The sequence below is a fragment of the Quercus lobata genome, chromosome 12 (genome assembly GCF_001633185.2).
Source record: "Quercus lobata isolate SW786 chromosome 12, ValleyOak3.0 Primary Assembly, whole genome shotgun sequence".
NCBI classification, from domain to species: domain Eukaryota; kingdom Viridiplantae; phylum Streptophyta; class Magnoliopsida; order Fagales; family Fagaceae; genus Quercus; species Quercus lobata.
This window is the reverse complement of record NC_044915.1, coordinates 4572626-4589116: the sequence shown is the minus strand read 5'-3', so window position 1 is coordinate 4589116 and position 16491 is coordinate 4572626. Positions and strand designations below refer to the sequence as shown.

General features: G+C 35.6%; 1 protein-coding gene across 1 annotated transcript; it reads right to left on the bottom strand.

Annotated features, from left to right (window-relative positions):
- Window positions 1-1626: 1626 nt before the first annotated feature.
- On the bottom strand, window positions 1627-12426 carry LOC115969917 (ABC transporter B family member 2-like). Its single transcript, XM_031089555.1, has 12 exons — window positions 11984-12426; window positions 11647-11701; window positions 11323-11498; window positions 9023-9223; window positions 7829-8088; window positions 6201-6741; window positions 5216-5595; window positions 4346-4743; window positions 3651-3892; window positions 3324-3571; window positions 2600-3012; window positions 1627-2398 (listed from the first exon to the last, which is right to left on the bottom strand). The coding sequence occupies exons 1-12, from the start codon at window positions 12260-12262 to the stop codon at window positions 1854-1856; spliced, it is 3738 nt and encodes a 1245-aa protein (XP_030945415.1). The 5' UTR covers window positions 12263-12426; the 3' UTR covers window positions 1627-1853.
- Between the last annotated feature and the right edge of the window lie 4065 nt (window positions 12427-16491).

Sequence of the window (16491 nt, the reverse complement as noted above, 5' to 3'; positions counted from 1 at the left end):
AAATGAAATGCATAGAACACGGAGAAAGGAAAAGTAGTGTGAACACAAAATAAAATGCAAAAGAAAGAATAAAAAAAGAAAAGTAGTGTGAATGCAAATTTTTTTATTTTTTTAATTTACCTTTCAACTAGGGTGCACAGCCAAAAATAGTCGGTGTAGTTGTGAAGCCAAAAAATATTACTTTGACTTCACTATTGCAGGATACATTTTAAGTTTTAGTGGTGCTAAAAATATCTATATAGTTATTTAGCACCGTGCTCTAAGTTGAGCTATTGTGCCTACTTGATGTAGACTAAAATCGAAGTGCATCATCTCAAATTTAAACAGCCCAAAGTAAATCATCTTGAATTGAACTAAACTATAATAGATCATCTCAATTGAAATTGAATTGTAGGAAAATAAGTTATTCAATCCTACTGGATTGCACTAACACTAAATTTTCAAGACGATCATTGAAGTCACGGATGCAATTCGTGGAAGCATTTTGGTTTTGAAGAGTCCAAACAGCTTGAAGCATATTGTGGGGTCATTTTTGTAAATATGTATAGGGTAGAGACTACATATACGTGTATATCTAAGTTGTAAACTTCAATTCTAAATAGTGAAATTTTTCTTGGAGTTAAGAGTTAACTCCTTAGTTGTTTTTCCTTTAGTTTGTGTTTGGTTTGGAGGAATGGGTCATTTTGATAGAGTTTAAGTGTTTTCCCCTCAAGCCTACCATTTTGGATGATTTTGGTGTCTTCCTGAATTGGGGAGAAAATGAGGGAGAAAGAGGGGCTTAGATGGGAATTTACCCATTTGCCCCTCTTCTCCCTTCCAGCTTTGGTTCTTTTTTTTTTTTTACCCTTCAACTAATGTTCGGGAGTACTTTTTTGTTGTTGTTTACAAACTATTAAAATTGTTTTTTATGTAATAGAAACATGAGAGTAAATTTATAAAACTTAGTACATTACAAATTTTATCCTCTCATTTTTTTTTTTCTCAAACAAATAAAAAGAATTTTTTCTCTCTCCACTTTTTCATTCTCCCAACCAAACACATATTAGGAAAAACTAAATATTTTCTATTCCCTATTTTTCCATCCCCTCTGCTTGAAATCTATGATTAACAATTTGTTATATAAAAACGCATAATTTAGGACCCGTTTGGTAAGAGATTTTTAGTAACGTTGTTTGTATTTTTTGCAAATATATTATATATGTAAGTAAAAAAGTATGTAAAAATACGTATAATGTTATTTAAACACTAAAAATTGTTGTTTAAACAACAATAACAAACAGGGGCCTTAATTCGGCATTTATCAAATTAGCCTGAAGCACTTCTAAATGAAGTTCAGCTCATGTTCTTCGAAGCCATTAATTGTGTCAACTCTGACATAAAAATCACATATCATCTCAGAGGTCGTTAAATGAAGGCAATACATATAATCTTTATCCTATATAAAACAGAAAACTGGATGGTTTGGACCATCAGTAACTGTATAATTTAGCTTTATTATTATGTTTTGTTCGGAAGCCTTTAACAGCAGCATCAGAGAGTTAAACCTGTTAAACATGTAGTATATTGTAAAATAAGTGTCAAATTCTTCTCTCTTGTGCTTCACTTTTGGGATGCAAACGGAGGTCATATAAAAAAATTGAGAAGCAAATAATAAGATGGGAAATGCCACTATATACTTGTACACCATTCTCCATGTATTGTCATTATTTTCAAATAGAAATAATCACTCAAATTCACATTAAGTCCTTATATATCGGGACTAAAATACAGTGAAAAAATTAATAGATGTGTGCTGTTTTGATAAGGAAGCACCCTGCATAAATCATTTGTGTTATTTGGTATTAATTATGGTATTATCGCTGTTGCTGTTGCTGAATGTTGATCAACCTATAGTATGCTCCATTCCTGTTCTCTATTAAAGTTGAATGAGTGCCTTGGTCTATTATCTTACCATCTTGTAAAACTGATATTTGGTCTGCATTCTTTATTGTTGACAGCCTATGTGCCACCATGACTGTTGTTCGGTTCTTCATCAATCGGTCCAGAGCTTGTTGCACCACACGCTCCGACTCCACGTCTAAAGCGCTAGTGGCTTCATCTAGCAACAAGATTGCTGGGTTCTTTAGAACAGCTCGGGCAATGGCAACTCTTTGTCTCTGGCCACCAGACAGTTGCACTCCCCGTTCACCTACTTTGGTAGAGTAGCCCTCAGGAAGCGAACTGATAAAACTGTGAGCATTAGCAAGCTTAGCTGCTTCAATTACTTCACCTTCAGAGGCTCCTTCTTTTCCATAAATAATGTTTTCATATATTGATGTGGCAAATAGAGCTGGTTCTTGTTGGACTAGCCCAATGTGTTTCCTAAGAGATTTGAGCTTGAGTTTCTTGATGTCTTTCCCTGCGAGAATTTGAAGAACTCCTGTTAGACCAGCCTACCAGAAAATATTAATTGCAAATTTCTAGTGTGTTATCACAGAAAAAAATTATGTACAGGCAAAATGAAACGTTAGGTTCTACTGTTTGGACTTCCATATAATGGTTTTTTTTTTTCTGTGCTTCCAATACTAATGTCTTTTCATAGATTTTCCTATAACCTTACCGTCTATCTTCACTTTTCCAGCTGTGGGATCATAAAATCGCAGTATAAGGGAGATGACAGAGCTTTTTCCAGAACCACTTTGCCCCACTAATGCCACACTCTTGCCTGAACGAACTTTTAGGTTGAAGTCCTTAAAAATCACAACTTCTGGCCTTGAAGGGTAATTAAAATGGACACCCCTTAGCTCAATTGTTCCCTCTACTGTCCTTAGCTCTTCCCCAACATCGCCAAGCACTTCGGTCTTTCTGTCTATCAAATCAAAGACTGATGCCACCATTTGGGTTCCCTTCAAGAGATCCGGGGCCAATGCTAATGTCTCACCCATGGCTAATGCTGTCACAATCAAAACCATAAAAGATTTCATGACAGATTTGAAGCTAGCAAGCTCCTTCCCCATCAAAACAGAACCATACCTGAGAGAAAGTCAAACAAAACTAAGCTCTGAATACAATTGGAAGTCTTCAACCAGGCCACATATATTAAGGCAATGAGAGAAATTATTTTAATATAGCCTATAATCTTATGTAAGAAGAAAACTACTACTCTTGCATTTTCTTCATTCCTGGTGTATTTTCAGGCATTCTTTGTACATCGAGACCTGTTTGCAGTTCATATATTTCAAGGTGTTGCAGGACACCTTAAAATAGCATAAATGTATGGAATGTTGAAAAAACAATGTACTGACTACATTTTTGTGGGACCTAATGAAGCTAAAGCCACATACCATAAGGCCAAGCCATAGGATGAGAAGATGAAGAACTGGGATATGCCATAAAATATGCCAGCAATCTGACCACGACTAAATGAACGCCTGGAAGGCTCAACAAGTTCACGAGCGTAAAGGTCAAGGATCTTGTTTTCAGCACAAAATGCAGCAACAGTTCGGATGTTAGACACAGCCTCCCCAGCTAGCATGTTAGCTTTCAGATAGGCTTTGCTTAAGTTGCCACCATAGCCTTGCATGAAAAGTTTCTGAAACAATAGGAAAAAAGTTTCTAAGAGTGCCTTACTTTTACTACTGATTAAAATAAAAATAGGACTAATAGGATACCTCACTGATATGACCACTAATGATCAAAGGGTATGTGGCCAAGACAACAAGTGTGATCCTCCAGTTCAAGATGAAGGCAATGATAAATGAGGTGACAACCAATCCTACATTCTGTAAAAGAATTGTATTGCGATCGACAACTATATTTCGTAACAGAGTTGCATCGCTTTCTAGACGCGATGAAAGCATAGAACTTGTGTTGTTTGCGTCATCAAACCACCCAATCTCATTACTTAAAATGGCTGCAATCAAATACAGGAGAAAACTTAAGTAGGCAGACTGAAAACAATCGACTTTAAATCTTGATAAAATAAAAATATACACAGAAGAGGGCAAAAACTATTGACCTCCAAATCTTGGTGAAATAACAAAATACTATTCTGTAAAGATTTAGCCATATAGGAGTCAATTGGACCCCAAACTTCCACTTGGTTGTTTGAAAGTTCAAAAAATAATAACATATGGATTCATCCTTGAAAAACACATAGTGACTCTTCAAATCAAAGAACTTTAGCCAGTTAGCATTGAAAATATCTTAATGAATGCAAGAAAATGATGGAGGAAATAAATACATCCACTTGTCCTCAAGAAGTAAGAAGAAATCAGAAAAATTAAATTAAATCATTCCATTTCCATGCGGTAGCTTCAACAGGAACAATGGCAAGAGGAGTAACAGTTGTATTATCAGAACTCACCCGAAAACATCTTCTCCCGCACACGAAGAGTGAGTCGCTCTCCCATGATTCCAAAACAGAGATGCTCAATTGCATGAACTATGACTGTTATAACTGCTGCCCCACAGAATAACATTGCAATCTTCTTGACCTCATGACGTGTTGTGTCCCAGTCCATGTAAAAGGCAACAAGTGCTTGAGACACCCCGAGAGCAAAAAGAGGCATCTGAGCTCCAGCTATAAATGCACATATGGTGCCAACCACTCCATAAATCCAGTCTGGGCCGATCATGGAATACATTCTTTTAGCAGAAACACGTTTCACTGTAACAGTTTCCAGCCCAATAGATTCTTTATCAGAACGAAAACTACCACCAAAGCTTGTTGTAGTGTGGGAAAGTTCTCTTGAGTAGCTTATGCTGCAAATAAAATTATTAGAAATGATTGTCATTGACAGGTTAAATGATTATTCATAAAAAAAAAAACACAACACATAAACTGTGGCCTTTTATTTTATTTTATTTTTTTTCTATAAGAATTTTGTTTAGCTAAGTCATAAACTATGACTTTATTCGTTAGAATATCTGATAATAGCTTTTTCCATTTCAATCTTTTAATTATGGAGCAACACTTTCTTGTAGAATGAAATTTTATATTGTTTTCACCTCCAAATGTTTCACGATTGAAGAAAAACATATTCTCATATTTTCAAAGGGCATTATCGCTGATCTATGATGGGATCACATGTAACCACTGAAGAAAAAGGATTTCTGAAGCCTTTGTCAAACTCATTATCATTCGTGTATAAAACAGACACATTTCAGCTGATTGGAATTTGAGTACATTAATGAGATAGACAAAATTGTTAGTGTTATAGTGTGAATGAAGTACCTTGGTAGCCGTCCCAAGTTAGGACCCAGTGAGGGGTAGTGTTGCAGAGAACTTGACTCCTGAAGTTGAATTAGTGATGCATAGGCACTATTTGGATTCGAAATTAGCTCTTCATGATTCCCAGTTTCTACTATCTTCCCTCCTTCAACAACAGCGATCACATCTGCATTTCTAATGGTAGAAAGCCGATGGGCCACCACTACAGTTGTTCGACCAACCATGACACGATCAAGTGCCTCCTGCACACTCTTCTCAGACTCTGCATCCAATGCACTTGTAGCTTCATCCAGTAGAAGTATTGATGGATTCTTCACAATTGCACGTGAAATTGCAATCCTTTGCTTTTGTCCACCTGATAGTTGTATACCTCTCTCACCAACCTGCAAAATAGCACTTAAAATTACTTTTTGCAATAGATGTTCCCTAAGAGTTTATTTCCTCACTCTCTATGAGAATTCCATGGAGTAATAACTACTTATCTGTCAGATTTTTGCCATAAAATCTCTACCAAGTATCTTTTGAGGCAATTAATTAGAGAAGCATGTAGGAACTACTTCCATCTTTAAAAAAGTGTATTTTTCAAATTAATACTCACAGGCTATGTACTTCAAGTTCATCTTTTTTATATCCTCCATTTGAATTTCAATAATCATGGAAATCAAGAAACAGAAACAGAATTGCATAGCTTTATAAGTTCCATGATATCAAGTTTTCATTGACTTTCATCTACTACGCTACCACTCATGGTTGAAAATTGTTTCAAAAGAGAAAAAAAAAAGGAGGGTAAAGGGGTGTTTTGGGGGGGGGGGGGGGGGGGGGGGGGGGGGAGAGAGGGAGAGGTGGGGAAGGAAATCAGCTTTCATAAAACATTCTAAGCAGGCTCAACTCATAAGTTCTTTCCTTTTCTTCTAAATTTCCATAATACAGGTATACATGTGTTTGTCAGAACCCCATCATTCTGAACAGCAATATAACAAGTCCATACCTGAGTTTCAAATCTCTCAGGGAGGTTGCTTATAAAAGAGAGAGCCTCTGAAAGTTTAGCTGCACGTGTGAGCTCTTCAAGGGTGGCATCATCTTTTCCATAGAGTATGTTCTCCCTAATGCTTGTAGCAAAAAGAGCAGGCTCCTGGTTGACCAAGCCAATTTGTTGCCTGAGCCACTTAAGGTCGAGCAATCGGATATTGTGTCCATCTAATAGTATCTCCCCAGAAAGGGGCTCATAGAAGCGTTCAATCAAAGATATTACCGTACTCTTTCCAGACCCACTTCCTCCCACTAGGGCTACAATCTTACCAGAAGGGATATCAAGACGCAGCTTATTAAAGATTACTACATCAGGACGAGATGGATAACTAAAAGACACATCCTTAAATTGAATGTGCCCCTCTAGTTTGTCCAGTTTCCTCCCAGTTTTGGTGATGGTATTGCTCATTGTATCCCTCTCTATCATCTCAAATATGGGATAGGCAGCTGCCTTAGCTCGGATAAAGGCAGTGATATCTGGTGCTGCCTGCCCTAGTGACCTGATAAGCAATAAAAGCAGATAATATGATTATTGTTTCATGGAATTTTGATGGCTCTTTGATAACAAGCCAAATGATGATCATTATTCAAGCAACCAGCAAGTTTCAAACACTAGGGAGAAGCACCATTTCAAAAATAATTTTGCAATGAAGTGGAATCGGTAGGAGTTAAGTGTACACAGAATATCATGTCAACCAGATGTTTGGGGAACCCCATTAATAGACTATGTTGTGAGTAAGAAGATATAAAGCACTTGGTCTCACTAACTGTCCTTTCTTATTCATACAATTTCATTGTATTTCAAAGACTTATGGTCTGTTTGGATTGAGGGAGAGGGAGGGGGAGTAAAGTAGAGTAGAGTAGATTTTAGCAGTAATAAATGGTCCCTAAAAACTAAGTTTTAGTAAGTTAAGTGATACCCCAAACTCATTATTACAATCTTTCTTTCTTTTCTGCCTTAATTGTAAAAGCTAAAAAGCACTAGTGTACTGCTCTGATATAAAACAAATCCTTTTTAATGTGAATAAAACTTCTAAATAGCTGATGAAGTCTTCACTTTTACTAGAATAATTCTTAATTAACAACATATGCTTTGACATTCTTCTAATTCATTATGGTCACGCCTCAAAATTATCATTGAATTTTTAAATGAAAACTTTCCAAATTACTACTGGATTAGTTCAAACATTTTGCTTCAGATTCCCTATGGTTTCCATATCTATTACATGCTGATTTTTCCTAGCTTCCAAATTCATATATTCCCCTACTTGGAGCTTTTATCGGATGGTATGGCTGGCAGCCTACCGCCAAGTTTAAAATTTTTAACTCTTCATAGTACATGCCAAAAGGCAAGGATTGAATCTTCATACCCATCAAAGTGAACTCATCTCTACTTCTAACATCACAGCAAAATCATTTAGAATGCAAATGCAAGGTAAGATAAAGGAAGAATTTGATTTCCAAATGCAAGTAACTATTCAAATCAGATGTGAATAAAAAAATAAAATTGATAAAATGCTATGTCAAACGCAAGGAAATAATTCAAATTCCTGGAATGCAAGTTAAGCAAGAAAAGTAAGGACTTACAGGCCAGCTATAACAACATTGAGCATGGTGGTGAATGACTCCCCTCCATTCGATATGTTCTTGTGGACAACAACACTAGTGAACCAAACAAGCAATGACCATGATAGGAAAAGGACACAATGCATGGAGCCTAGTCCTAGCCCCTTGGCTAATCCTCCTTTTTTCCCATACTTGTATGTATTCGTCAGAGCTGTCTTATATGATCTCACTGCTCTCTCTTCTCCTGCAAATGCTTGGACTGTTCTAACATTTCCAATTACCTGAGAGTTACGCAACATCAAAAAAAGAGAGATTGCATGTGTCAATTTTCCAATTAAATCTTATAATGATAGTTAAAAACAAAATTCACCTTCTTACAAGTTAGATGTTCATTTGGATGAGCTTATTTTCACCGCAAAACAAAATATAATTTTCAGTTTTGTAAAAGCATCACATTTTTTAAGATGCAGTCATATTTTTACACAATAAACAAACTAAAGTAAAGAAAATAAGCCCATCCAAATGCATACTTACTAAGAGTACAGTACACTAAATGGAGATTACAATAGGAATAATAATTTTTATTACAAGAAATAAAATATTCTATACTATTCATAGGTTTTGTTGTAAAATTCGCTGTTACAAATAGAGATTTTGTAAAAGATGATATATATAAAGGGTTTATATTTTTGAAAATATATTAATGTCAAAAGTTGTTACACCTAAGGAATAACTATTCCTGCAACTAAATTCTAACTAAATAGCCATTCTATTATAGGATCTTTTACCACATACAAAACATGTCCAAAATAAATTTAAGCTATGTTCCAAAACAAAAATTGGGGGTTCAAGACCAAGAATCAGCCTCTCCAACAAAAAAAATATAAATAAATAAAATTTAAGGATAAGATTGTCTATCAATCATTTCTTTCAGACCATGCAAAAGTATACTTTAGACACCAAATGCGACCTTTAACATTCCAATATATATACGATTATTACTCTCACATTCTATATACACGACACTCATAATTTCATACTCAATGTCTACTTTTTTTTAAGTGATGTGACCACAGACGATGTACAATAAGAAGTGTGTGAGAATGATGCCCATATAATCAAGATATAGCTATTTTCAAATGGAGACATCATATGGTGGGTTTTGGTCATTTTTATGATAACAATATAGGTCCATGAAAGAGAGACTGAGCTGACCTCTTCAGCAATCTCACCGGCCTTGACATAGGATTTTCGAATTCTAGCAATGAGACCAGTTGCTACCCAGGCATAGAGGCCACCAGCTATGGCAATTAAGGGCACAATTGACAGTGTTACCAGACTGATTTGCCAGACCTTAACAAATCCAACAATGAACCCTACTAGGAACCGACTTATGTAGTGCATGAAGTTCCCAACCTGCATCACCCACCAACATTTAAGTTTCAGACATATATCATTTCATTTTATAAATAAATTTGTAATGGGAAGAAGATAATAAAAAAAATTGATGTTTCTATACAAACTGATACTATGGATGATACAGGACTAACACCATTCATGGGTCATGGCAATCAGAGCAGTTTTTAATTGGATCAGGGTCACAATAAATTTGGATATGATTTCAAGTAGTTTGGTTCACCCACCATGCATGGCAAACATTAATTCAAGATGGATTTCTCAGACCTGTTTTAAAAGAGAAAAATTAGCATGATTATGCTATAAATTGAAAGATGAAGCCCCTAAAATCAACTTTTAAATTAAGCATTAATATTGAAAAATTAAAAGCCTCCCACAAAATCATTCTTTGGACACAAAATTTACAATTTATTCATAAACACTCCCAAAAAAAAAAAAAAAAAAACTTGGGCGGACTGCACAGGACAGGAAAAGTTGCTGAATTTTAGTAACACGTTGGACTGTGTGCCAAAGTGATGAATTATAGTACTACTAGATAATCAGAGATAAAGAGATACTGGATAAAAAAAATAAAAAAAATAAAAAGATAAAAAAAGAGAGAGATAAAGAGATATTGATTTACTGAGGGAAGTTTGGTGGAAGGAATTATTGTATACTCCCGGAATACTATAAATATGTACTCCCTTCTCTCACATGAATGGTGGGTCCCACTAATTAAATTCATGGCAGAACCCACCATTCATGTGAAAGGAGGGAGTACGCATTTATGATACTCCGGGAGTATCTAATAATTTTCCGTTTGGTAGATGCTGGCTAAATTGGTGTAAATATTAATTACTTCATTTTGAAATTAGCCCAAAATTAGTATAAGTATAGCTATTTATTTAGAGGGTCATATTAACGAATATCCTTAAATTGTATAAGTTTTCTAGAAGCAAAAGTTGATGGTTCATAAAATGAAATTTATGATATTCTCGTTTAGCATAAATCATAAGATCAAAGTAAAATGTCATTTAGTTGGAGCAATAGAAATAAGCACCTAATTATACGCAATAATTTGTAATTAAAAGAATAATTTTTAACTTTGAATTTCACTGGGAAAAAAAAGGTAAAATAGCTTCAAATTTCCAATTGAAAGATTTCACATTCTTTTGCCAAACAAAGAAATCCTATAAAAATTAATGTAGCAAAAAGAAATTGTATAACACAAACTCTAATAAGAGGTGGGTTAAAGTTAATTTCTTATTGGAACTTTTGATTAAGCTAAATGAAAATGATCCCATTGTATTAAAAAATTTAAATAAATGAAAATAAAAAAAAAATAAAAAAAATAAAAAAGGAAAGAAAAGAAAAGAAAACGATGCATAGGTGAAGGTTTTACAGCTGCAGTATTAATTTTCGGTCCAGCTGGCAAAAGCCTTTTGAACCCTACAAGCAGCAGCACAACTAACCCAACTGACTTATAAATGCCACTTAATATTGCATTTACTTCAAAATTGGGCCTCACATTCAAATACCTAAAACAATTCTATTCAATTCAACCCACATGGGGGTGCTTTTTCCTTTTTTTTTGGTTGGGAAAAACCAATACTTATTATTTAAATAACACCTTGTCTTATGCTCTTTAAACAATTAAACCCCCTTTTTGCTGTGTTTTACTCAGTTTTGGCTTTTCCATATATACTAAAAGGAGTGATTTAGAAATAAATAAGAGAAAAAAAGAAAAAGAAAAAGAAGCAATTGTCTATTTAATAGTGTTTTTTACCATACTTTAAAAATAAAAAGAAATCTGCCATTCAGATTGTGAAAAAATTAATTGCATGCATTTATTTCTCTAGGAAGAAAGAAGATAAAGAAATTAATACCATTGAGACAATTTTGGTCAAGAAGCGTGAAGTGAAATAAATTTGTTCCTTGACCCATTAAGACACTGTAGAAAAAAGGGTGATCTAGAAAACCTATTTGCAACACCCTTTAATAATATAATGATAAAAGTTGAAACTTTTAATGACACCTATATGAAGGCATTTTTTTAATGCAAGAGCAATATTTGCTACTCTGGAAATTTTTTTATTAAAAAAAAAAAATTCCGTTTATACCTTCTCTGAAAGGGCATCTTGAACAATTATAATATCACTGGTAATTGCAGCAATAACCTCTCCAGTAGAAGCTTCGGTGTCAAAGAGACTAATATCTTGATTTAACATGGCCCTCAAATATGCCATCCTCATCTTTGCTGCTTGCCTTTCTCCAGTATGCATCCAACAAGCCACCTCTGAAAAAATTATCATAATTAATTAAAGCATTTCCTTATATAATCCGAACTAAAATTATGCAATGGCAATAAAAACATTGTCTTTCACATGTGTATATTGTCAGAAGAGTAAATAATTGACTGAAAAGATAAGATTTTTATCACATACCTATCCATGAGGAAAACAATATAGCTATGCTGAGATATACAAAATCCATGGAATACTGCCAAAAAAAAAAAAAAACATTGAATAAAATAAGCTTTAATAATTAAAATGTGTCATTAACTTTCACACTCCAACTTTTGACGGACAAAGTCTTATCCCTCTTATAAAAATTTATAAACAAATAGTATTGGAAAAGGCCAATTGATTCTTTCCACTAGTGATTAGGGAAGTCCCTTGTAGAAAGAAAAAAAATACAAAGAGTGCCCATATTGATGCATGCAAACTCAAGATATATAGATAGATAATGTTTATAAACTAGCTAGCTTTCATATGTATATACCTTAGCAACTTTGTGGGAAGCTTCTTTTGGGAAGAGGTAAGCCATACCAATAATATTTATCAACTTTCCAAAGAAAATAAAGAATACAGGTACTGAAGCACCATGAATACATGCACCAACTGATCCGATTGCCATCAGAATGTAATCATAAAAGTCGGCAAATGCAAAAAGTTTTAGCAGTGAGACTTTATTCTGCTTCTTTCCCTCTCCTTTCTCCATCTTCTTCTTCTTCATATCATTGGCATCACTCTTGCTCGAGATTGAACCTGGGTCTGTCATTTTGGCCCCAAAAGAAAAGGTGTGCGAAAGAAAAGAAAGTGTTAAGAATGACTGAAGAAACTCATGAAGAGTGGATGTATTTTTGAGGATGAGAAGTAACAATGGCCCTCAAAGTCTAGGAGAACAATAATATGAGGAGGATAGGGTAGTAGGGAGTTGGGAGGTACATTAAATTACAACGGAAAAGAACAGCCAAAAAAAAAAAAGAAAAAAAGAAAAAGAAGAAGCTACATTATGAAAACAGTTAAACAGATGTGTCATTAAGATACCAAAGAAAAAAAGAACAAGATAGGCCATTAAGTGCAACTTAATCAGGATGTTTGACAATTGACTATGATAGGTATTAACTTGTGAATGTCTTATTTTAATTTATTATTTTCAATATGATCATATTTTAATATCTGACGTATGTTTTATGATAATTATTTTTTATCATTAGGCCTAAGATATCAATTGATTTAAACAGGATTCAAATTCCAAATTTTTGTTTAACGAAAAAAAATATATCAATTAAACTAACTAGAATCCACAATAATTATAGTTTGGAGTTACTTTCTTCCCTGTCATAATACACCGGATAGGCAGTCTCTTGAGATATTGGAAAGGTTTCTTAAAGATTTTAAAGTCTCTATCTATCTCTCTCTCTCTCGTTAAATTTATATCTTGAAACAGGTGTATGTCACAGCCTCATTTTAAATGCATTGAGGCTGGCAGTTGGATCATGCTCATATTTTAGTGAGTTTCGGTGCTTGCCTTGTTGAATTGTCACAATCTACAAGAGAAAGAAAAAGAAAAGAAAAAATAAAATAACAAACAAGATATTATGGGCCATTAATTCTGTGGAGCACACTAGTAATTAAGTTTTGGCCATCCTTTGGAAATAATTTTGAGCTCATTTTGTACGAGTTCATGTATATATATAAAAAGGATTCATAAGTCTTGGAGATGATATAAAGTTTACGCATGTATATAAAAAAATAGGAAAATGCTAACGAGTATCCTTAGGGCACTGGTTAAGAATCCAGTTAAAAAAAGTTTTTATGGGGAAAAAAAAAAAACAATTAATGTTTTGACGGTTTTTTTCATTTCCCATAAAAGTGATGTCAAAACTTTCTTAAAATAAATTGTTAACGAGTGCCCTTAGGGCACTCGTTAGAATGACCCAAAAAAATATTCATAAATTACCAAAAGTCGTGTAGCTTAACTTATTGATACTTTATGTTGTTTCTAAAACATCTAGTATTCAAATCCTCCTCTTCTATTATAACTATTAAATTATTAAAAAAAATCATAAATCTTGGAGATTATATAAAGTTTATGCACCTATATATAAAGAAGAATTATGATAGCTGTAAACTACCATTAATCTAAAAGCCAAAATAGAAAAATCACATATTATTAAACGTTATAATAATTAGCTTATAACTACATGTATATATATTGGTACATTTAAAATATGCAATTAAATACATTTTATAATTCCAACATAAGCTAAATATGGTCATTATTATTGTAGAGATATAAGGCCCAGGAATGTAAATGGGCTATGTGCCTTGTCCGAGGACGTTTAGTAGTCCAAGGACAAGTAGATGTTAGTGAAGGAGTACGAATTAGTGAGCTACGGAATAACTATGACCAGAAAGGTTTGGGAAGGTATTTTGTGGAGGAATGACTCATCAAACTAAGCAAAGCAAAGGTCAGAAAGCCCGATCTGCCATCCAAAGCAGCACTTCGGACGATTCTACTAAGAGGGATAAATATCGGGAGGGGAATAGGATAAAGGGAAGCTGAGAAATATCTAAGAGAAAGCTGTTACCACCGCATTAAATGCTCTACAACTAACTCTCTGGCCGTATTAATGTGGAGGTGATACTTGAACAATGATTTTCAGCCTTACAGCTACTCTCAGAGACTTTAGGAAGGTGTTGATGGGACTATCATCTAAGTTAGCAATCTAATCTACACGTGGAGGGCTAAGATGAAGTAAGAAAAGGAAATATAAAGAAGGAAAATCCCATTATAAAAGGATCATCTGAGGATTTGTAAAAAGAAAAATATTGTAGCACTAAGAACCATAATTGTAATCAAGTCTAAGAGAAGTACTGTGCGCGCCAATTATGAAATTATTGGGACTGACTTCACTTAGGCTCACAACTTATTTATGAGGTGGGTTTTAGGATTTTCTACTTTGGGTTGTTCTCGGCATAGAGACTCAAAGTGATATTCCTTTACTCTCTTACTCTCTCTCCCTCTCTCTTTCTGGTTTTTTCTCCTTTTTTTCTGAACCCCACTTTCTTCCCCAACTTATACTATTTATAGCCCTAGGTTAGTGGGGAGGTCATGATTACTACCATTGTTAGTGCAATCAAAGGTCCAATATTATCTGTTGTAAGTGGGTGTTTAGGTGAGAGTGGAATGCTGAGATTATGGCTTTGGAACTTGGTTCCAACTCAAGTTAATATGCTCGGTAGTGATGTTTCCTGGGAACTGCCGAGCACCCTATGGTACGTCTAGACCAAAGACTTTCTTAGTTGTTCGGGAAATTTATGCCGAGCACTGGTTAGGGGACGAGATTAAAACTCGTAGTTTATGAAGGTAGTTTAAAGCAGAGATTTGAAAAATGGGGCCGTGCTATTGGGCCTGAACCCAGGGTCCAATTGGGTCTGGGTACCTCGGTGCTATACATTAGCCCCCCTCTTGATTTATGTCCGGCTACTAGGAAGAATCAAGGAACCGATCAGGCCTTCTTGTTTCGAAAGCTCTACGGCTAAGGACTCATGCAGTTATGGCTTCCCATTAATGCTCTTCTTAAAAGACGCGCTATTCCGGAGCGCCAGGTTCAGTTGTCATCATTGCCTAATGGTTCGTGAACCGAAGTGCCGCGTGTGTCGGTTATCTTTGGCATTCGTAGGGTCTTTCGTGAATCATGCCCATTTATTGCTGATTAAACGTTCCCATGTCCTCTTCCGCTCCTATAAATAGTTCTCTTTAGAACATTCTTTCACTTTTCACTTCTTATTTCTTGAGCATACTCTCTACCGATCACTCCTTTGAGCGCTTACTCATCAGCCCAGAGTCCTTTTCTTCCTTATAGCCTAAAGTAAGTTCTCTTCCCTTTCCTTTTTCTTCAACTTCTTTCTACGAGTTCCATCTCACAGTATTAGATTTCAAAAATGGGTTATTCCTATCTCCTGGAGGCCTCGGTAGCTTTGGCAACCTTTAGGCAAAAGTTTGACATCCCTGGTGACGTTGAAGTGGCTTACTGCCACGAGAGCAAAATCGCTCTCCACAGAGGGCACGATACAGCTTTTTTTCCTTTAATGGCAGTTCTAAAGGGTGGGGTTAGGTTCCCCGTGGATCGTATTTTGACCAGCACATTTAGGTACTACGGACTGTGCCCCGACCAGCTCCCTCCCAATTTTTACCAGGTAGTTAGCTGCGTTAGTAAGTTGAACCACACCTTTGATTTACAGTTGGATCACCATGACATAAACCACATGTACAGTCTCTGTGGGAATAAAACTTCCAACTATTACTTAAAAACTTGGGATAATCGGGTACGGCTGATATTATGCCTACCTGATTTGAATAGGAACTCGGCCGGGGAGTTTGTCCGGGTGCGCGGCAACTGGTTTGCCGGGGAGATCCCCTGCCCCCTTTCACGGCGTGAAGTGGGTTCGTACCAATCTCTGACTTAACCGTTTCTCTTTTTCTTTTCTTTTTATTGAAGTAACTTCTTATTACTGGTTGTTGACATCTTATCTCGTTCTTTTGCAGAGGGTAAATTGTTCGTCCTGGACATTAGAACAGTCCACGTCAGAGACTTGAACTTCATCCTCTGTTCCAAGATATTTGTGTATTGGGACGGACAGCTCCGAGCCCCTCATCTGATCCTCGGGGGAAAACCTGTTTATTCTACTTGGCAGTCCTTCAAACAAGCGCTGTTAGTTGACAGCCCACTTTTGTCGTATATAGACGTTCGGTACGCGAATTTTCTACCACCGAAGCTTACGTTCGACAAGGCGAGGGAATTCGAAAAGCGTTACATCTGCTTGGGCAAACTAGTGCCTTTGCGAGACGAGTCTGCGGAGCGCGTGTCTCGGCGTCTCCGAGATTTAGCTCATGAGGCTATCCAAGAAGAAGCTCTTGTTCAAGGAGCCGCTCACCCCGAGAACCCTACTGAACTTGAGGCCCCTGTAGAGGAAGCTGAGCATCTTGCAGTTGACATA